Source organism: Oncorhynchus tshawytscha, linkage group LG13 (assembly GCF_018296145.1).
Source record: "Oncorhynchus tshawytscha isolate Ot180627B linkage group LG13, Otsh_v2.0, whole genome shotgun sequence".
Taxonomy (NCBI): domain Eukaryota; kingdom Metazoa; phylum Chordata; class Actinopteri; order Salmoniformes; family Salmonidae; genus Oncorhynchus; species Oncorhynchus tshawytscha.
This window is the reverse complement of record NC_056441.1, coordinates 61442814-61462344: the sequence shown is the minus strand read 5'-3', so window position 1 is coordinate 61462344 and position 19531 is coordinate 61442814. Positions and strand designations below refer to the sequence as shown.

At 46.0% G+C, this 19531-nt stretch overlaps 1 protein-coding gene across 1 annotated transcript in view; it reads left to right on the top strand.

Moving 5' to 3' along the window:
* Window positions 1-19531, top strand: part of LOC112265433 (stAR-related lipid transfer protein 13) — a 94665-nt gene that overhangs the window by 11702 nt on the left and 63432 nt on the right. The window contains exons 3-5 of the mRNA XM_024442720.2: window positions 2695-2844; window positions 4663-4833; window positions 14123-14153. Of these exons, the coding sequence (XP_024298488.1) occupies window positions 2695-2844; window positions 4663-4833; window positions 14123-14153 (352 nt within the window). The remainder of the gene's footprint in view (window positions 1-2694; window positions 2845-4662; window positions 4834-14122; window positions 14154-19531) is intronic.

Genomic DNA, 19531 nt, shown 5'->3' with positions numbered 1-19531 from the left:
CAGTGCATAGCTGTCATTCCTCAGCTTAACCCGACATATAATGTAACCTTCATTTAACTAGGCAAGTCAGTTAAGAACAAATTATTATTTACAATGATGGCCTACCGGGGAACAGTGGGTTAACTGCCTTGTTCAGGGGCAGAACGACAGATTTTTACCTTGTCAGCTTAGGGATTCGATCCAGCAACCTTTCGGTAACTGGCCCAACGCTCTAACCACTAGGCAACCTGCCGCCCCAAGAATAATAAAATAGCAACCCTAACCCTGGAGATTAGAACATAAAACAGAGGGGAGAGGTTAGGAAACACTCCCACTGCCTCTGCTGATAGCCCTGGCAGGCTTTACAGACTGTATGACACAACACTGGGAATGGGCTGTTTGTGAGCATAAAGGTTGTTTGGGGAAAGGGAGGAGGAGTGCTTTAAATACCTGGAACTGGTTTAAACTGGGCCTTGGTCTAAATAGGAAACAGGGTGCCATTTGGGATGCAACCAGGGGCTCTGACAGGCAACACTCCTGTTTGTTTTTCAGACAGTCCATTTGAACTACAGCTTTTCATGCTAGCCATCTGAGGGCACCATTGCTACATAGTAATCCTACATGGCCTATGCACACGTCTCTCTAGTTCTCTCTCCCACTCTCTCTCTCTGTGCATCAATCAGTTGGTTATGGTATGTTTGTGTATACTGTAAAAATACATGTTTCTGTGACGTTGTTTATCTTTATCTAGTTTAGAAGTGAAAAGATTCTACTGGTGTGACTCAGTGCAGAGTAGAAGCCTGTTCTCACCAAGGGATAGACCTGGGAACTTAGCAGGTAACTCCTAGAAAGTTAGGAGAGAATGGGTTTGAACTATTTTTCAGCTGAGTAGCCTATTAGCCTAGCCGTTGTTCCTTTTCACATGCTACCCTGCTCCATTTCTACCCCAATCAATCGAATCAACCCTCTCCCTGCCTGGTAATCTATGCCTCTTTCAGTGGGTGGTATGGTCCAGGCACAGTGCCCAGAGCTCACACACTTCATTCCTCATTGTCATGTCAAAGCCCCGGCCTTGGGGTTTACAATGTAGCCAATTTACCCTGATAAAGATATCGTCCCTCTCACATTTAGTTTTCCCCTGAAGATAACACTACTGTCTGTCTCATGCCGACAGCATTGCCATGGCATCAGTGTTTTTCACTATTTATGGGGCCAGAAAGAGGAGGTAAAAGGAATCATGGGTAGTCTCTCTCAGCTTCAAGCCTTCTCTGAAATTCCACTCATTCTGAGAAAAAATGTCAGCATTCCGAGGCGGGCAGGCAGCACTGTGTGTGGCTCTCAGAGAGAAGAGAGACAGTAGGAGACATTGTGTTCTAGTGTGTTCCAGATATAGCACAGGGAGACTGACAGATAGACAGATTGAGGTGTTTCCCCTGTCAGAGGTGAACCAGCTGACCCTAGGTGGACTGACTTCTGCTCTGATCACTACTAGTAACACCTTTATGTTGTAGGAATTCTCTAGATGCATTACCACCTCTAGTTCCCTGTCCCTACATAGATTAGTCTTTCTCCTGAACTGTATTTCCTGTATTTTCTTGTCCATTCACATTTTGTTTTCATTCTGATGAAGGCCGTTGGCGGCCAAAACGTCATGGCTTTAACTAGATTAAAAAAGTAGCACGATTTTAATAGTGAGGGAAAATCACGCCTATTTACTGTATGTTGTGACTGAGACTCACTGCCTCTACATTGAAGCAGGAAGAACAGGAGGCCAATGGGAGGGTCACACCCATGGCTCAGACAACAGCACTACTACAGTAGGACCTCTAGAGAACACACTCATCAATAGGATGATTGTTAGGAGGAGAGGGGTTTTAATGCAGCATGGAGAAAGAGCTGGGCGCACAGGGGCTCCTGGGGGCACTAACAGACAGAACACAGAGCCAGGGGCCAGGGGGTTCCAGGGGACCGGGACTCCAACAGACAGACACACTCAGAACACAGACAACAGTTCCGCAGTTTAATTCCAGGAAATTAATGAATGGCTTTGTGTCGGCTGCTTGACTTCTGAGTCACACTGTTGCGCAACAAAGGTCTCAAAGAGAGAGAGAGAGAGAGAGAGACCTTAACCTCCAGATCTTCTAACATGTTTGTCTCTGGATGTGTCCCTATATAGTGCCTATGGGTCCTGGTCAAAAGTAGTCCACTATAAAGGGACTAGGGTGCCATTTGGGACACACTCAGAGACAAACATGAGCTGTGTTAGAGGATCTGGACTGTAGGTTAAGATCTGTGATACTGCGTGAAGACTGCTAATAACTAGGTGGTGAAGATATCACATTTCCCTCTATGCTGGTCTGTACTGTTTTACGTTCACTCTGACATTTATACAAGTATTTTTCTGCTACTCTAATGATCTCTTAAATGTATTTAGAGTTTTTAGTTGTCACCTGGTGCTCATAACCTTCTCCAACTATCCGAACGATTTCAACGTTATTATCCAGAGAATTAAATCGTAGCTCTCTGAATGATCTTGTTTTTTTCCTGTCCAACTACGGAGTAGTGATTGTTGTCGTCCTAATAAATTTACCTTTGTTCCTGACACTGCATGCTCCGGCTTTGTACATGGTGTCACAATAGTCTATTTCTGCAGAATCTATAGGTTTCTCCAGTGTTGTCTAATAACTGTCTCCCCCTACCTTTCTCTTCCCCCAGGAGTCTGCCCTGGTCCAGCCTCAGACCCTGTGGTGTGAGTCTATGAGCCAGCTGATGAGGAAACTGGACCAGCTCAACCTGGACATAGAGGAGGCTCTGAGTGCATCATCCTCCCCCTCGGACACACCCTGCACCGCACGCAGACAACAGGTCAGTCACACACACACACCCTGCACCGCACACAGACAACAGGTCAGTCACACACACACACCCTGCACCGCACACAGACAACAGGTCAGTCACACACACACACCCTGCACCGCACGCAGACAGCAGGTCAGTCACACACACACCCTGCACCGCACACAGACAACAGGTCAGTCACACACACACACACACACCCTGCACCGCACGCAGACAACAGGTCAGTCACACACACACCCTGCACCGCACACAGACAACAGGTCAGTCACACACACACACCCTGCACCGCACGCAGACAACAGGTCAGTCACACACACACCCTGCACAGCACACAGACAACAGGTCAGTCACACACACACACACCCTGCACCGCACGCAGACAACAGGTCAGTCACACACACACCCTGCACCGCACACAGACAACAGGTCAGTCACACACACACACCCTGCACCGCACGCAGACAACAGGTCAGTCACACACACACCCTGCACAGCACGCAGACAACAGGTCAGTCACACACACACACACACACACACACACACACACACACACACACACACACACACACACACACACACACACACACACACACCCTGCACAGCACAGCACACAGACAGACAGTAGGTGACCAACATGACCATGTTGACTGAAATGCGAGCCATGTACTAACCAGTGATACATTTGGGCAATCTTTACATTCCTCTGCAGCCTATCATGATGCAACATGCTTTTTCATGCTCTCTGCTGTCTATAATCAATGTACTGAGCTTTGTGAAGAGGAAATCCTGATGGATTATTGTTATAGTCATTCAACAGGTGTCTAACAGGACTCTAAGTCCATGCTGCTAAATCATGTACTTTACAATACACATACATTCACCTAGCTAACATACATTTAATCTAGGAAACATACTAGACTCAGGATGGCATCCTATTCCCTTTATACTGCACTACTTTTGACCAAAGCCCTATAGGTGCCATTGGGATGCAGCCTCAAAAGCTTGTAGGTCTGGGAAGGACTGTTCCGTCATAAGCCTTAAGGATAACTGTGATATATGTTGATATACTGTACATACAGCATGCTGTCATATAGTGGAAGCTGTCTGTCTGGGACACTATGGCCATTATCAGGCTGTCTTTGATTCTGCTTCTCTGAATGCTGCAGGCGTCCATTTTATGATGGGAGAGGAGGGAGCTGGCTGTTAGAAAAGCTGCTATAGTGTGGTGTGTCTAGCAGTAGTCTGGCCAGGGTGGTGGGCCAGGCGGGGCGGAGACAGACAGACAGCCATTGTGTGGAGATGTTGTTACCGGGAGCTCTGGTCCTACATAAGACTCCTCTCATGGAGGCTTGCATCATGAAATACCCCAGCAGTTAGTTAGCAGAGGGCAACAACAGAAAGAGGCCTGTATGGTTCTGTATGTGATCAGCACAGAGGTCTTGTTGTGTGGGTAGAGGAGGTTGTTTGTATGATTGAGCACGTTAGGAATGGTTACAGAGTGGTTAGCAGAGGGGCACATGCCTGAAGGCATCCCATCAGCAGCCATAACACACATTCAGAGAGACAGCTTTAACTAACGACAGGCAGCCCGGAGGAGACCACACGACATCTTTACTAGAGGGACTTGACAAGGACACACTCTTTGTCCTTTCAGTGGACGATTAACAGGCTGCCTTGTCACTGTCTGTCCGATAGAAATTGAACTGAAGACTGCGTACCCTGCCGCTGACCATCCCAGAGACAGACAGAAAGACTGGCAGATAGACAGACAGACAGGCAGGCAAGGATCCAGTGTTGACGGTTGTTATTGTGCTGTTGTTGCAGTGTGGAGCTGTGTCTGGGACGGCAGTAAACCAATCTCTTAATGAGAAGGACAGTACACTGCTGCAGCGAGGGGAACCAGACACAGGAGAATGTCCCAGACAGGACCAACACAATACCACGGCCCCTCATATCTCAGCCATAGGAACCAGAGCCAGGACCAAGAAGACAGTCGTAAGTTCCTCTGAGACTCTCCCTCGTCCTTTTGACTCCTGCTTACTCTGTGCCTGTGTACCTGTCTGTCTGGGTCTGGGTGAAACAATGTGATTTAGATATCATAAGAGAGTTCTCAGTGCCTTCAGAAAGTATTCATACCCCTTAACTTATTCCATATTTTGTGGTGTTACAGCCTGAATTCAATATAGATCAATTTAAAATATCTCTCCCATCGGCCTCCCGGGTGGCGCAGTGGTTAAGGGCGCTGTACTGCAGCGCCAGCTGTGCCACCAGAGACTCTGGGTTTGCGCCCAGGCTCTGTCGTAACTGGCCGCGACCGGGAGGTCCGTGGGGCGACGCACAATTGGCCCAGCGTCGTCCGGGTTAGGGAGGGTTTGACCGGTAGGGATGTCCTTGTCTCATCGCGACTCCTGTGGCGGGCCGGGCGCACACTAACCAAGGTTGCCAGTGTTTCCTCCGACACATTGGTGCGGCTGGCTTCCGGGTTGGATGCTCGCTGTGTTAAGAAGCAGTGCGGGTTGGGTTGGGTTTCGGAGGACGCATGACTTTCAACCTTCGTCTCTCCCGAGCCTGTACGGGAGTTGTAGCGATGAGACAAGATAGTAGCTACTAAACAATTGCATACCATGAAATTGGGGAGAAAAAAGGGGGTAAAATAAATAAATATTTAAAAAATATCACACCCATCTACACACAATACCCCATAAAGACAAAATGAAAATATGTTTTTAGAATTATTTTCAAATGTATAAAAAAAGAAATTCAAAAATACAGTATTTCATTTACATAAGTATTTGCACCCCTAAGTCAATGCATGTTAGAAACCCGTTAGCAGTGAATACAGCTGTGAGTCTTTCTGGGTAAGTTTCTAAGAGCTTTGCACATTATAATTTATAAAACAGCCATTTCCAAGTCTTGCCATAGATTTTCAAGCCGATTTAAGTCAAAACTTTAACTAGGCCACTCAGGAACATTCAATGTCATCTTGGTAAGCAACTCCAGTGTATATTTGGCCTTGTGTTGTAGGTTAATGTCCTGCTGAAAGGTGAATTTGTCTCCAAATGTCTGTTGGAAAGCAGACTGAACCAGGTTTTCCTCTAGGATTTTGCCTGTACTTAGCTCTAATCTGTTTATTTCTAGCCGATGACAAGCATACCCATAACATGATGCAGCCACCACCACCTTTTCAAATATGAAGAGTGGTAGTCAGTGGTGTGTTGGATTTGCCTCAAACCTAAAACTTTATTCAGGACATAAAGTAACTTTTTTTGACACATGTTTTGCAGTTTTACTTTAATGCCCTGTTGCAAACAGGATGCATGTTTTTTGAAGTATGTTATATTCTGTATAGGCATCCTTCTTTCACTCTGACATGTAGGTTAGTATTTTGGAGTAACTACAATGTTGTTGATCCATCCTCAGTTTTCTCCTTTCACAGCCATTAAACTCTGTAACTGTTTTAAAGTCACCCTTGGCCTCATGGTTAAATCTCGGTTTCCTTCCTCTCCGGCAACTGAGTTAGGAAGGACGCCTGTATCTTTATTGTGACTGGGCGTATTGATGCACCATCCAAAGTGTACTTAATAACTTCACCATGCTCAATAGGTGCCCTTCTTTGCGAGATATTGGAAAACTGGTCTTTGTGGTTGAATCTGTGTTTTAAATTCACTGCTCAACTGAGAGACCTTGCAGATAATTGTATGTGTGGGGTACAGAGATGAAGTAGTCATTCAAATATCATGTTAAACACTAGTCTTGAACTTATGTAGGCTTGGCACAACAAAGGGGCTGAATAATTAATGACTCAAGTTCCCAAAAAGTAATTCCACTTTGACATTATGGGGTATTGTGTGTAGGTAGGCCAGTGGCATAAAAGCTCAATTTAATCCATTTTATATTCAGGCTGCCTTCAGCTAGCTACAGAAAGTATTTTAAATAGATTTTCTCTCTGCTAACTTAAACAACATTCCTCTTATTAGCTGTGAAATGTAATTGATAAACTAAGAATGGCACTGTTTTGGACATAATGAGAAGTCCACAGCAGAGCTGTCCGTTGTATCCTCTTCTCTTCCTTGTTTGACACAGTGTGTACGCAGGAAGTGTGTGTGTGAGTGGTTTACTGTCCCCAGGTCAGGTGTTAGTCTGCCTATTAGACAGGTTTAGCAAGGGAAACAATGGAGAGGTGGGGCTAGGTATGTTTTGTGGCGGCTGTGGGGAAACCCTACTAACGGCCTGTGTCTGTATAGGTACCAGGTCTGGATGAGGATCAGATTCAACAGGGGAATGACTAATTATATTGGTGGGAACAGAACGATGTGGCTTTGTGCTCTCCAGTCCTGATGCAGTCTGCTTCTCAGAGTCTCAGAGCAGATTACAGAGTCAGAAAGCTGCGGAACACCACCAAGGTCTGAGTCAGAGACAGACAGGCTGCATGGAGACCACCTTCACACCGTACACAATGTCCTAACTCTAACCCACTGTCACACTACTGCACAATGGTTCCAACGTCTGGCCGGGGAACACTGTGTCTCCTCGTGTGTGTGTTCGTGTGCACGCCATGCTCTGTAACACTGACCTCAGGCCAGGGTTAATGATAAGCAAAGGATTACTCTTCTACAAGCCCCAGGCTGACTCCAGAATCTAGACCAGCCCTACCGCATGCACACACCCCTCAGCCTCTTACATGAGTTCTGTTGGGTGTAAAAGCAGTGGAGAGAGAGAATGTGATGTTAGAGTCCAAGCTGCTGCTGTCATGTTGAGGGTCTCAGGATAATCTGACCATGGTAACTAACTACTGCAGCATGTCATGTGACTGGAAGGTTATGAGCTGATAGAGAGGCTGCGTCCCAATCTGCGTCCCAAATTACACCCTATTCTTTATAAAGAGCACTACTTTTGACCAAAAGCAGTGCACTACATAGGGAATAGGGTGGCATTAGGAACGCTTACAGAATGTTTGGAGTCAGCTTTTGACAGGACGTTGTTATGGCTGTTCCCCCACACCCTGCCTGTCTCTAGGTTAGGGTCACAATTTTTAAGGTGGTCTCAAGATGGCCCTTGTTGTATTGACATGCAGATTCCCATCCACAATGGTTTGCTAGATGGAAAGGGTATTTTATTCTTAAAATTCTGGTTCCATCTCCACCTGAACCCAATGCATAGTGACTGTGAGGTGTGTGTTATTTGTTGGATACGTGACGGTGAGTCCACCAGGTATGTGCCACGTGTTTGATACGTGAGGGTGAGACCGTCAGGTGTTCTGTGTTGGAATGTCCTGCAGCACATGTTGCTGTGTTCCTGTGTGTCTCAACATGACTTCCACTGCAGCATTCCACGTGTGCCCTGAGACCTGACACTTCTAACAGAGACAGATAGTTCTTCCTCAGAACCTGGCAGGATGGAGCTGGTCTGATGGCCCTGGCAGACAGAGGGTCAAAGCATCAAAAGACACACACACACACACACAACCTGAGACAAAAATGGCATAGCCCCGTAATCCCCCAGCTGCCCCCAGCTGCCCCCGTTAAGAAAGTCTTCTTATTGGTTGTGACCCATTGAGGAAGTGTTCTAAATATAGCCAGGTGTTTTCCCATCTGTCCAGGGGTTGGATAGAGGTGGGGAGGGATGAGGCTGGTCTACTGGTCTACTGTCTGGTCTACTGGTCTGCTGGCTGGTCTACTGGTCTAATTGCTGTTCTACTGGCTGGTCTACTAGCTGGTCTACTGGTCTACTGGTGTACTGGTCTAATGGCTGGTCTACTGGCTGGTCTACTGGTCTACTGGCTGGTCTACTGGCTGGTCTACTGGCTGGTCTACTGGCTGGTCTACTGGTCTATTGGCTGGTCTACTGGTCTACTGGCTGGTCTACTGACTGGTCTACTGGCTGGTCTGCTGGTCTACTGGCTGATTTGCTGGCTGGTCTACTGGTCTACTGGCTGGTCTACTGGTTTACTGGTTGGTCTACTGGCTGGTCTACTGGTCTACTGGTCTACTGGCTGGTCTATTGGCTGGTCTACTGGTCTACTGGCTGGTCTACTGGTTTACTGGCTGGTCTACTGGTCTACTGGCTGGTCTACTGGTTTACTGGCTGGTCTACTGGTCTACTGGCTGGTCTACTGGCTGGTCTACTGGTTTACTGGCTGGTCTACTGGCTGGTCTACTGGTTTACTGGCTGGTCTACTGGCTGGTCTACTGTTCTACTGGTCTACTGGCTGGTTTACTGGTCTACTGGGCTACTGGCTGGTCTACTGGTCTACTGGTTTACTGGCTGGTCTACTGGCTGGTCTACTGGTCTACAGGTCTATTGGCTGGTCTACTGGTCTACTGGCTGGTCTACTGTTCTACTGGCTGATCTACTGGTCTACTGGCTGGTCTAATGGCTGATATACTGGTCTACTGGTTTACTGACTGGTCTACTGACTGGTCTACTGGCTGGTCTACTGGCTGGTCTACTGTTCTACTGGTCTACTGGCTGGTCTACTGGTCTACTGGCTGGTTTACTGGTCTACTGGGCTACTGGCTGGTCTACTGGTTTACTGGCTGGTCTACTGGCTGGTCTACTGGTCTACTGGTCTATTGGCTGGTCTACTGGTCTACTGGCTGGTCTACTGGCTGGTCTACTGTTCTACTGGCTGATCTACTGGTCTACTGGCTGGTCTAATGGCTGGTATACTGGTCTACTGGTTTACTGACTGGTCTACTGGTCTACTGGCGGGTCTACTGCCTGGTCTACTGGCTGGTCTACTGGTATACTGGTCTACTGGCTGGTCTACTGGTCTACTGGTCTGCTTGCTGGTCTACTGGTCTACTGGCTGGTCTGCTGGTCTACTGGCTGGTCTACTGGTGTACTGGTCTACTGGCTGGTCTACTGGCTGGTCTACTGGTTTACTGGCTGGTCTACTGGCTGGTCTACTGGTTTACTGGCTGGTCTACTGGCTGGTCTACTGTTCTACTGGTCTACTGGCTGGTCTACTGGTCTACTGGCTGGTTTACTGGTCTACTGGGCTACTGGCTGGTCTACTGGTCTACTGGTTTACTGGCTGGTCTACTGGCTGGTCTACTGGTCTATTGGCTGGTCTACTGGTCTACTGGCTGGTCTACTGTTCTACTGGCTGATCTACTGGTCTACTGGCTGGTCTAATGGCTGGTATACTGGTTTACTGGTTTACTGACTGGTCTACTGGTCTACTGGCGGGTCTACTGCCTGGTCTACTGGTCTACTGGCTGGTCTACTGGTATACTGGTCTACTGGCCGGTCTACTGGTCTACTGGTCTGCTGGCTGGTCTACTGGTCTACTGGCTGGTCTGCTGGTCTACTGGCTGGTCTACTGGTGTACTGGTCTACTGGCTGGTCTACTGGCTGGACTACTGGCTGGTCTACTGGTTTACTGGCTGGTCTACTGGGACACCTTCTAGGTCACCCAACGATCTCTTTCTATCCCTTATTTTTTCTTAGACTTTGAGAGTAAAACTAGGGTTATTTTCCCAGGGACATAGATTTTATTTTACAACCGAGACAAATTTCTCAATGTTGTGGAGAGAGATGGGTTCAGTCCTGTGAGTTTCAGCCCGTAGTTACGTGTTATGAGTTAGGGGTTGTGGATCATGGCTATGCCTTGGTGTAGAGGCCCAGAGGGAGTCTCTAGAGCACGGCTGTTAGAAGCCACAGAAGAGTAATGGCTGTGGAGAGACGTCATCCATCCTACCCTGCCCTGAGCTATGATGAGAGGCCTGGATCGTTCCATATAACATAGGCTGCGTCCCACATGACACCTCATTCCCCCTTATATAGTGCACTACGTTTGTCTAGGGCCCATGGGGCTCTGATCAAAAGCAGTGCAATATGGTAGGGAATAGGATGCCATTTTGGAGGCAGCCATATACAGCTATAGGTTTGGTTATATATTATCAGACATTGGTTTGGGGGTTCTCTGCCTGTTTCTGTTAGCAAATGTGATTTGCGCATGCCAAATTAAACACAATGAATGATTGGTGGAGTAACCTCAGACTTCATTTTGTGGGGTTGGGAGTGTTCAGGACTGTTAAATCGATCCCAAATGCAACCCTATTCCCTATATATTGCACTACTTGTGCCATTTTGGACGCATGGGAGTGTACTCTACATAGACCACAGGGTTCTGTGTAGGGCTGGGAGTGTACTCTACATAGACCATAGGGCTCTATGTGGGACTGGGAGTGTACTCCACATAGACCATAGGGCTCTGTGTGGGACTGGGAGTGTACTCTACATAGACCATAGGGCTCTGTGTGGGACTGGGAGTGTACTCTACATAGACCATAGTGCTCTGTGTGGGGCTGGGAGTGTACTCTACATAGACCAAAGTGCTCTGTGTGGGGCTGGGAGTGTACTCTACATAGACCAAAGTGCTCTGTGTGGGGCTGGGAGTGTACTCTACATAGACCAAAGTGCTCTGTGTGGGGCTGGGAGTGTACTCTATATAGACCACAGGGCTCTTTGTGGGGCTGGGAGTGTACTCTACATAGACCAAAGTGCTCTGTATGGGGCTGGGAGTGTACTCTACATAGACCAAAGTGCTCTGTGTGGGGCTGGGAGTGTACTCTACATAGACCACAGGGCTCTTTGTGGGGCTGGGAGTGTACTCTACATAGACCACAGGACTCTGTGCGGGGCTGGGAGTGTACTCTACATAGACCAAAGTGCTCTGTGTGGGGCTGGGAGTGTACTCTACATAGACCACAGGACTCTTTGTGGGGCTGGGAGTGTACTCTACATAGACCACAGGGCTCTGTGCGGGGCTGGGAGTTTACTCTACATACTGTATACCACATGGGGGAAGGGGAGAGTTGGGAAACGCAGGAAAAAGAACGTAAAGAAATGCATGATGGGAATTATGTAATTCCTTCCAGATCTCATGTGAACTTTGTACATCATCCCATTGCCAGCTACAATGTATAGCAGCATCTCAGATAGTACTATTGTAGAGCATGGACATGTCCCATAGCCTGTTAGATTAGGAATGTTTTCCACTTGTTTTTTCTGAACTAGTTTTTAAAAATTTAGTCAAAGCAGCAGACAGGTAGACCAGACATGTCAGTCCATATAAAAATGTTGGTTGTTGTAGCAGAGGGAGCTTCCTGATAGGGCTGTCTTCTTTCTGTGTCTTGTCACCTGACCCCTGACCTCTAACCCATAACCCGACATGTGGTGGATGCTCAGAACTGAGGTGGTGTGGTATAACCATAGACACCATTCTAGTGTCCAAAGGCCTGTTTTAGCATGGGTAGCGCTATTGAGGACTTTCACCATTTTGAAGTAGTAAACTGGGTGAGACTTCCTATGGTTTGTGGAAGGATCACATAATTCCATCCAGGTCACCAGGAGGGATCAGACATCACATTATACTTGTGAGCAAACATTCCATATCTACAGGTGGCAGTAAATCGCCAACCTTGGCTTTATACCTGTTCAAACAACACATTCCAGGTGGCAGTACGCACCCTTTGTTTGCCAACTTATAGAAGTTGTAGAAGAAGAAAATGTACCTCTTCAAAATGGAGATGACCTCAATGGTGCTCTGCCCATGCTCTCACAGACGCCATAATGGGACATACACAATGATGCGATGTCTATCTAAGTCTATGGGTATAACTATATCAATGAAGAGGAAAATGGAGGGACACTAACAGGACTTTATATGGGCTGTCGAGGGACAGACAGAAGTCTAGGACAGTCTTTGAAGCCCCTGTGAGTAAAAGACAGACTGGTATCTCCATTGGGGCCATTCAGTCAGTTCTAGAAGGCTAATTTTCATCACAGCTTTATTTGTAGATGTGGGTCAGAGCCTGTTATTAGATCTATTATGTTAACACACGTCAGTTTAGAGTTTCGACAGCTCCATGGGCCCAGGTCAAAAGTAGTGCACTATATAGTGAATAGGGTGCCATTTGGTACTCACACCTAGTTTCCTCTGTCTGCAGAATGAGATGAGATAATTGTTTAGAGCAGAGAGCTGAGAGAGACACTGTCAGCATTGCTTCTGTTCTCCAACCCTATGACTGAAGAGGACAGAAATTTAATAATGAAATTTGACCCTGTTATGCTGAATCTCACAGTCAATAAGCAGGGATACTTGGGTAACAACATCAGTCCCTTCACCTCATAGTGTTCTGCCTGAGACCGAATATTTCCTGTATGTCTCCACCTGTTAACCACCTCACTCCTCTGCTGTTGGACCGAGACTACTCTCTGTAAAATATGTGTTTCCTCATACTGTAGGCTGCTCTACCATGTGTACATCCCAAATGGCACCCTATTCCCTTTATAGTGCACTATTCTGGCTGTGGCAAAGATCCTGTCCAGCCACACATGGAGATCCACAACTACCAACTAACCTCTAAAATCACAAAGTATTGTCTCTGGAGACACACAGGCCTAATTACTTACGGTGAGTGTCCAATGGGGATTTAACCAGGTGTTTTACCCAAAATACTCAGCCTTCTGTTTCTACCTATGTGGACCGGCACCTGTGTCTCACTGGGCCATGGCTCCGGTGGACCTGCCATGACTTGGGGCCAAGCCCAGGCCACTGGTACTTTTCAACAGGCATTTACTTAACAAACGCTAACTGTGAACTTTAACACCTTCTCATAAAGCAAAAGTCTTGAATGAGGCAGAGGTTGTTGATTCTGCTCAACACAAGTCGTTAGTGTCATACTCCTGATGATAACGCTAGAGCTTACATTAATATTAAACACTGGCTACCCACTGGTGTGGGGGTAAGTCTCAATGTAAAACACCATATTATAGTGCACCCTGGTCAACAGTATTTCACTTTTATAGAGAATAGGATGCCATTTGGGATTATAGCCATGTGTTTAGTCTAAGTTGGTCTAATAACACTAGACAGAGGATGTTATAAATACTAAAGTGATGTACAAACATGAGCCAGCTGTCCATATTGAACCAGCCATCAGGTCTCTATGGTAACACAGTAAAGCAGGCAGCAGCCTGATAGATCAGTCATTAACCCTTAACTCTTTATGGCTGTGGCATTACTAGGATACAATTTAGTTCATTACTCCTCTCCTCTCTGAATATATCCTCTGTGACATTACTAGGATGCCACTGATACCTGACTTGTACGTCACTGTAGTATTTCTAACATTTTGAAAAGTTGTTTGTGTATTCTTCAACCAATCTGTTTTGTTGTTTGTTTAAGACAGCCATGCAGTTAAAGCGGTATTGAGGGCTGCGGTACACTCTGTTGTTGTCTGACGAACCATTGTCTGTTTCTCTTTGTTTACAGATGTGCAGTAAGATGACCAATGCAGGAGCAGGTAAGGCTTTATTTCATGTGTATGTGTTTCACCAGGCTGTGTGTTGAATCTGAGACGTGACCCAAATGGAACCCTATTCCCTACATAGTGCACTACTTTGGACCAGAGCCCTATGTGCCCTGTTCAACAGTAGTGCTCTATACAGTGCCTTGCGAAAGTATTCGGCCCCCTTGAACTTTGCGACCTTTTGCCACATTTCAGGCTTCAAACATAAAGATATAAAATCTGTATTTTTTTGTGAAGAATCAACAACAAGTGGGACACAATCATGAAGTGGAACGACATTTATTGGATATTTCAAACTTTTTAACAAATCAAAAACTGAAAAATTGGGCGAGCAAAATTATTATGGTGCAATTTGGGACATAATCACTGTCTTTATATTGTCTTTAGCAGCCCTGGTTAGCTCTGTTATCCCAGGGTCTGCTCTGTTAGCCAGGATCTGCTCTGTTAGCCCAGGGTCTGCCCTGTTAGACCAGGGTCTGCTCTGTTAGACCAAGGTCTGCTCTGTTAGACTAGGGTCTGCTCTGTTAGGCCAGGGTCTTCTCTGTTAGGCCAGGGTCTGCTCTGTTATCCCAGGGTCTGCTCTGTTAGGCCAGGGTCTGCTCTGTTAGTCCAGGGTCTGCTCTGTTAGTCCAGGGTCTGCTCTGCTAGTCCAGGGTCTGCTCTGTTAGACCAGGGTCTGCTCTGTTAGCCAGGGTCTGCTCTGTTAGCCAGGGTCTGCTCTGTTAGTCCAGGGTCTGCTGTGTTAGTCCAGGGTCTGCTCTGTTAGCCAGGGTGTACTCTATTAGACCAGGGTCTTTCAGGGAGCATTCCAAGTTTAACAGAGGTGGTTCGTTGAACCATTCTCGGGTGATGAGTAACCTTGCATGAGACCTGAAGTCTTGCATTAGCTCCCCGAGCCAATGCCTGGACTTTAGCTCAGTGGGCTAACACTGTATTTTAGCATGCATAAGACCCGCACGGTTTCAAAACCAGTCAATCACATAAGGCTTGTCTTCCACAGGGTGGTACGGCTGTTGCTCTGAAACAATGTGGTTGTGAGTTACGGATGGGGACAGGTGTACCAGCCAGGGTCCAGGTTTCACTCCCCAGGAGTGTCTGGAGAATGTCCAGAGAATGTCCCTCCCGACACACAGCCGGTCAGGCTTTTATTTGAAAGGCCTATTTATGCATGGCTTGGCAGGACGCAGTTAAAATTAGGAGGCATGCCATTGTTACTAGTACTACATAGTTACTGCTGAGGGAACTATTTGTCGTGTCGTGATGTGGCCCTGGGGGCAGCTGGGGGCGATGGGCGATGCCATTTTTGTCTCAGGTTCCACTCTCACATGAACTCTATGAGCGGGGGGGGGTGTATAACAGAGGGTATGTCAATAATGTACAGGAGACCCTGTTCACATTCCATCACTTTCCCCTATAGGTAGGAATGTCTGCTGTGTGGTCTGGCTGTAATATGACGCGCTCTTAACAGACAACTTTACAGCTCTGTGAATGAACACCACTCACACCAGGGTAATCTAGAGTGACGCATCACTGCTCACAGCCACAGTACGCTAACCCTAGAGTAATGGTTGTAAATCTATGGACTTTATGTAGTGTTTAGTTTGTTGATGACTTCAGTAACTGTTTGTCAACACAACCAAGACATTTCCTTCCCCATGGTCCTGTTGATGTCATATTTTAGTACAGTGTGTTTCTACCATTGCTTTCGTAGTGTACAGTATATTTAACCACGAGACTCTCGACATGCCGTTTCCCTTTTAGAACCATATCATGGCTGAAGTAAGCCAGACCAAAGTCAGTGTCAAAGTCAATGTGATGTGGTCAGAATCACTAACAGAAAGAGAACCGTAGTTAACAGAACATCTGTTTTCAATAGAAACACAGGATGTGTCTCAAATGGCACCCTACTCCCTATATAGTGCACTACTTTTGACCATAGTGTATATGGGGCTCTGGTGAAAAGTACTGCACAATACAGGGATTAGGGTGCCATTTGAGACACACACAGTCAGGGTAATAACTGTGAGTAGGATGATGACGTAAGGAGATGAAGCTAACTCTGAGCTCTGATATTCTCTGCCTATATTTGACAGCTGTACCGTGGAAACTGTAGAGACTGTATGATGTCATGTTACTGGACCAGATGGTCTGCAGAATCTATGGATGCATCCCAAATGTCACCCTATTCCATATATAATGCACTACTGCTGACCAGAGCCATATGGGCCCTATGGGCAGTCATCATAACTACCAGTTCACCTCTTTATAGTGACATAGTCCAGCCGAGGAAACTTCTCTGGGCCCATATCCCAAATAGCCCTGCATGTGACTAAACACACCACGTACACACACACCACAAACGAGCACTGTCTAGGGTAGAGGTTAGGGTGGTCAGCTCTCTGGGGTAGAGGTGAGGAGAATCACAAGTCAGACAGAAACTTGAATCCTCATCTCTTTGAAACGTGGCCTGTGTGGCCTGACTGTATTTGATGTGTGATGTCTATAGTTTATGGCCTTTAAACTCTATACCGATCGATCGGTATATTTGTTGTATATCTGTTGCTATGTTCTCACAAGCATTTCACTACACCTGCAATAACATCTGCTAAATATGTGTATGTGACCAATACAATTGGATTCTATTTTATTTGATGTTGAGAGGAAACTTGAAGCATCTATGGTAAAACGCCAGACCTTTCTGTCCGACTCAAAATATTTTTAAACCCCAGACCTTTCTGCCCCACTAGAATGTTTTTAAACCCCAGACCTTTCTGCCCCACTAGAATGTTTTTAAACCCCAGACCTTTCTGCCCCACTAGAATGTTTTTAAACCTCAGACCTTTCTGCCCCACTAAAATATTTTTAAACCCCAGACCTTTCTGCCCCACTAAAATATTTTTAAACCCCAGACCTTTCTGCCCCACTAGAATGTTTTTAAACCTCAGACCTTTCTGCCCCACTAGAATGTTTTTAAACCTCAGACCTTTCTGCCCCACTAGAGTGTTTTTAAACCTCAGACCTTTCTGCCCCACTAGAATGTTTTTAAACCTCAGACCTTTCTGCCCCACTAGAATGTTTTTAAACCTCAGACCTTTCTGCCCCACTAGAATGTTTTTAAACCTCAGACCTTTCTGCCCCACTAGAATGTTTTTAAACCTCAGACCTTTCTGCCCCACTAGAATGTTTTTAAACCCCAGACCTTTCTGCCCCACTAGAATGTTTTAAACCTCAGACCTTTCTGCCCCACTAGAATGTTTTTAAACCTCAGACCTTTCTGCCCCACTAAAATATTTTTAAACCCCAGACCTTTCTGCCCCACTAGAATGTTTTTAAACCTCAGACCTTTCTGCCCCACTAAAATATTTTTAAACCCCAGACCTTTCTGCCTCACTAGAATGTTTTTAAACCTCAGACCTTTCTGCTCCACTAGAATGTTTTTAAACCTCAGACCTTTCTGCCCCACTAGAATATTTTTAAACCCCAGACCTTTCTGCCCCACTAGAATGTTTTTAAACCTCAGACCTTTCTGCCCCACTAAAAAACCCAGACCTACTTTTTTTAAACCTCAGACCTTTCTACCCCACTAGAATGTTTTTAAACCTCAGACCTTTCTGCCCCACTAGAATGTTTTTAAACCTCAGACCTTTCTGCCCCACTAGAATGTTTTTAAACCTCAGACCTTTCTGCCCCACTAGAATGTTTTTAAACCTCAGACCTTTCTGCTCCACTAGAATGTTTTTAAACCTCAGACCTTTCTGCCCCACTAGAATGTTTTTAAACCTCAGACCTTTCTGCCCCACTAGAATATTTTTAAACCCCAGACCTTTCTGCCCCACTAGAATGTTTTTAAACCTCAGACCTTTCTGCCCCACTAAAATATTTTTAAACCCCAGACCTTTCTGCCCCACTAGAATGTTTTTAAACCTCAGACCTTTCTGCTCCACTAGAATGTTTTTAAACCTCAGACCTTTCTGCTCCACTAGAATGTTTTTAAACCTCAGACCTTTCTGCCCCACTAAAATATTTTTAAACCCCAGACCTTTCTGCCCCACTAGAATGTTTTTAAACCTCAGACCTTTCTGCTCCACTAGAATGTTTTTAAACCTCAGACCTTTCTGCTCCACTAGAATGTTTTTAAACCTCAGACCTTTCTGCTCCACTAGAATGTTTTTAAACCTCAGACCTTTCTGCTCCACTAGAATGTTTTTAAACCTCAGACCTTTCTGCCCCACTAGAATGTTTTTAAACCCAGACCTTTCTGCTCCACTAGAATGTTTTTAAACCTCAGACCTTTCTGCCCCACTAGAATGTTTTTAAAACCCAGACCTTTCTGCTCCACTAGAATGTTTTTAAACCTCAGACCTTTCTGCTCCACTAGAATGTTTTTAAACCTCAGACCTTTCTGCCCCACTAAAATATTTTTAAACCCCAGACCTTTCTGCCCCACTAGAATGTTTTTAAACCTCAGACCTTTCTGCCCCACTAGAATGTTTTTAAACCCCAGACCTTTCTGCCCCACTAGAATGTTTTTAAAACCCAGACCTTTCTGCTCCACTAGAATGTTTTTAAACCTCAGACCTTTCTGCTCCACTAGAATGTTTTTAAACCTCAGACCTTTCTGCCCCACTAAAATATTTTTAAACCCCAGACCTTTCTGCCCCACTAGAATACTTTTAAACCTCAGACCTTTCTGCCCCACTAGAATGTTTTTAAAACCCAGACCTTTCTGCTCCACTAGAATGTTTTTAAACCCAGAATATTTTTTCGTTTTCCCTCAGCTCCCAGAAGGACAGGCTTAGGGACAGGGACAAATCCAACAGCTTATTTTGAGAACATTTAGAACATACTAACATTTTTACAGTTGTCTGTAAAATCATCTTGACTGACCTGCTCTCTCACAGTGAGGGGACTGTCTATCACTGTCCTAGACCAAACACACACACATACAAACACGCACACACACACACACACACACACACACACACAAACACACACACACAAACACACACACACACACACACACACACACACACACACACACACACACACACACACACACACACACACACACACACACACACACACACACACACACACACACACACACACACACACAAACACACACACACAAACAGACACACAGATCTCCTCTCTGAATACATCCTCTAATCTGTGTTGACTGGTGCAATCTAAAGCCAGTTATTTTGTGGTTCTGTGAAAACAAAGGAAGAACTGTTTGGAAAGGGTTCATTCTCTTAATAAGACTCTCTGTGTCTGAAGGCTCCATTGGGTGATTAAGACACTGCGTTCCTCACACCTCTCTGTGAATGACTCCAGGGCAAAGCATTCAACAACCTTGGTGACTTCCCTCA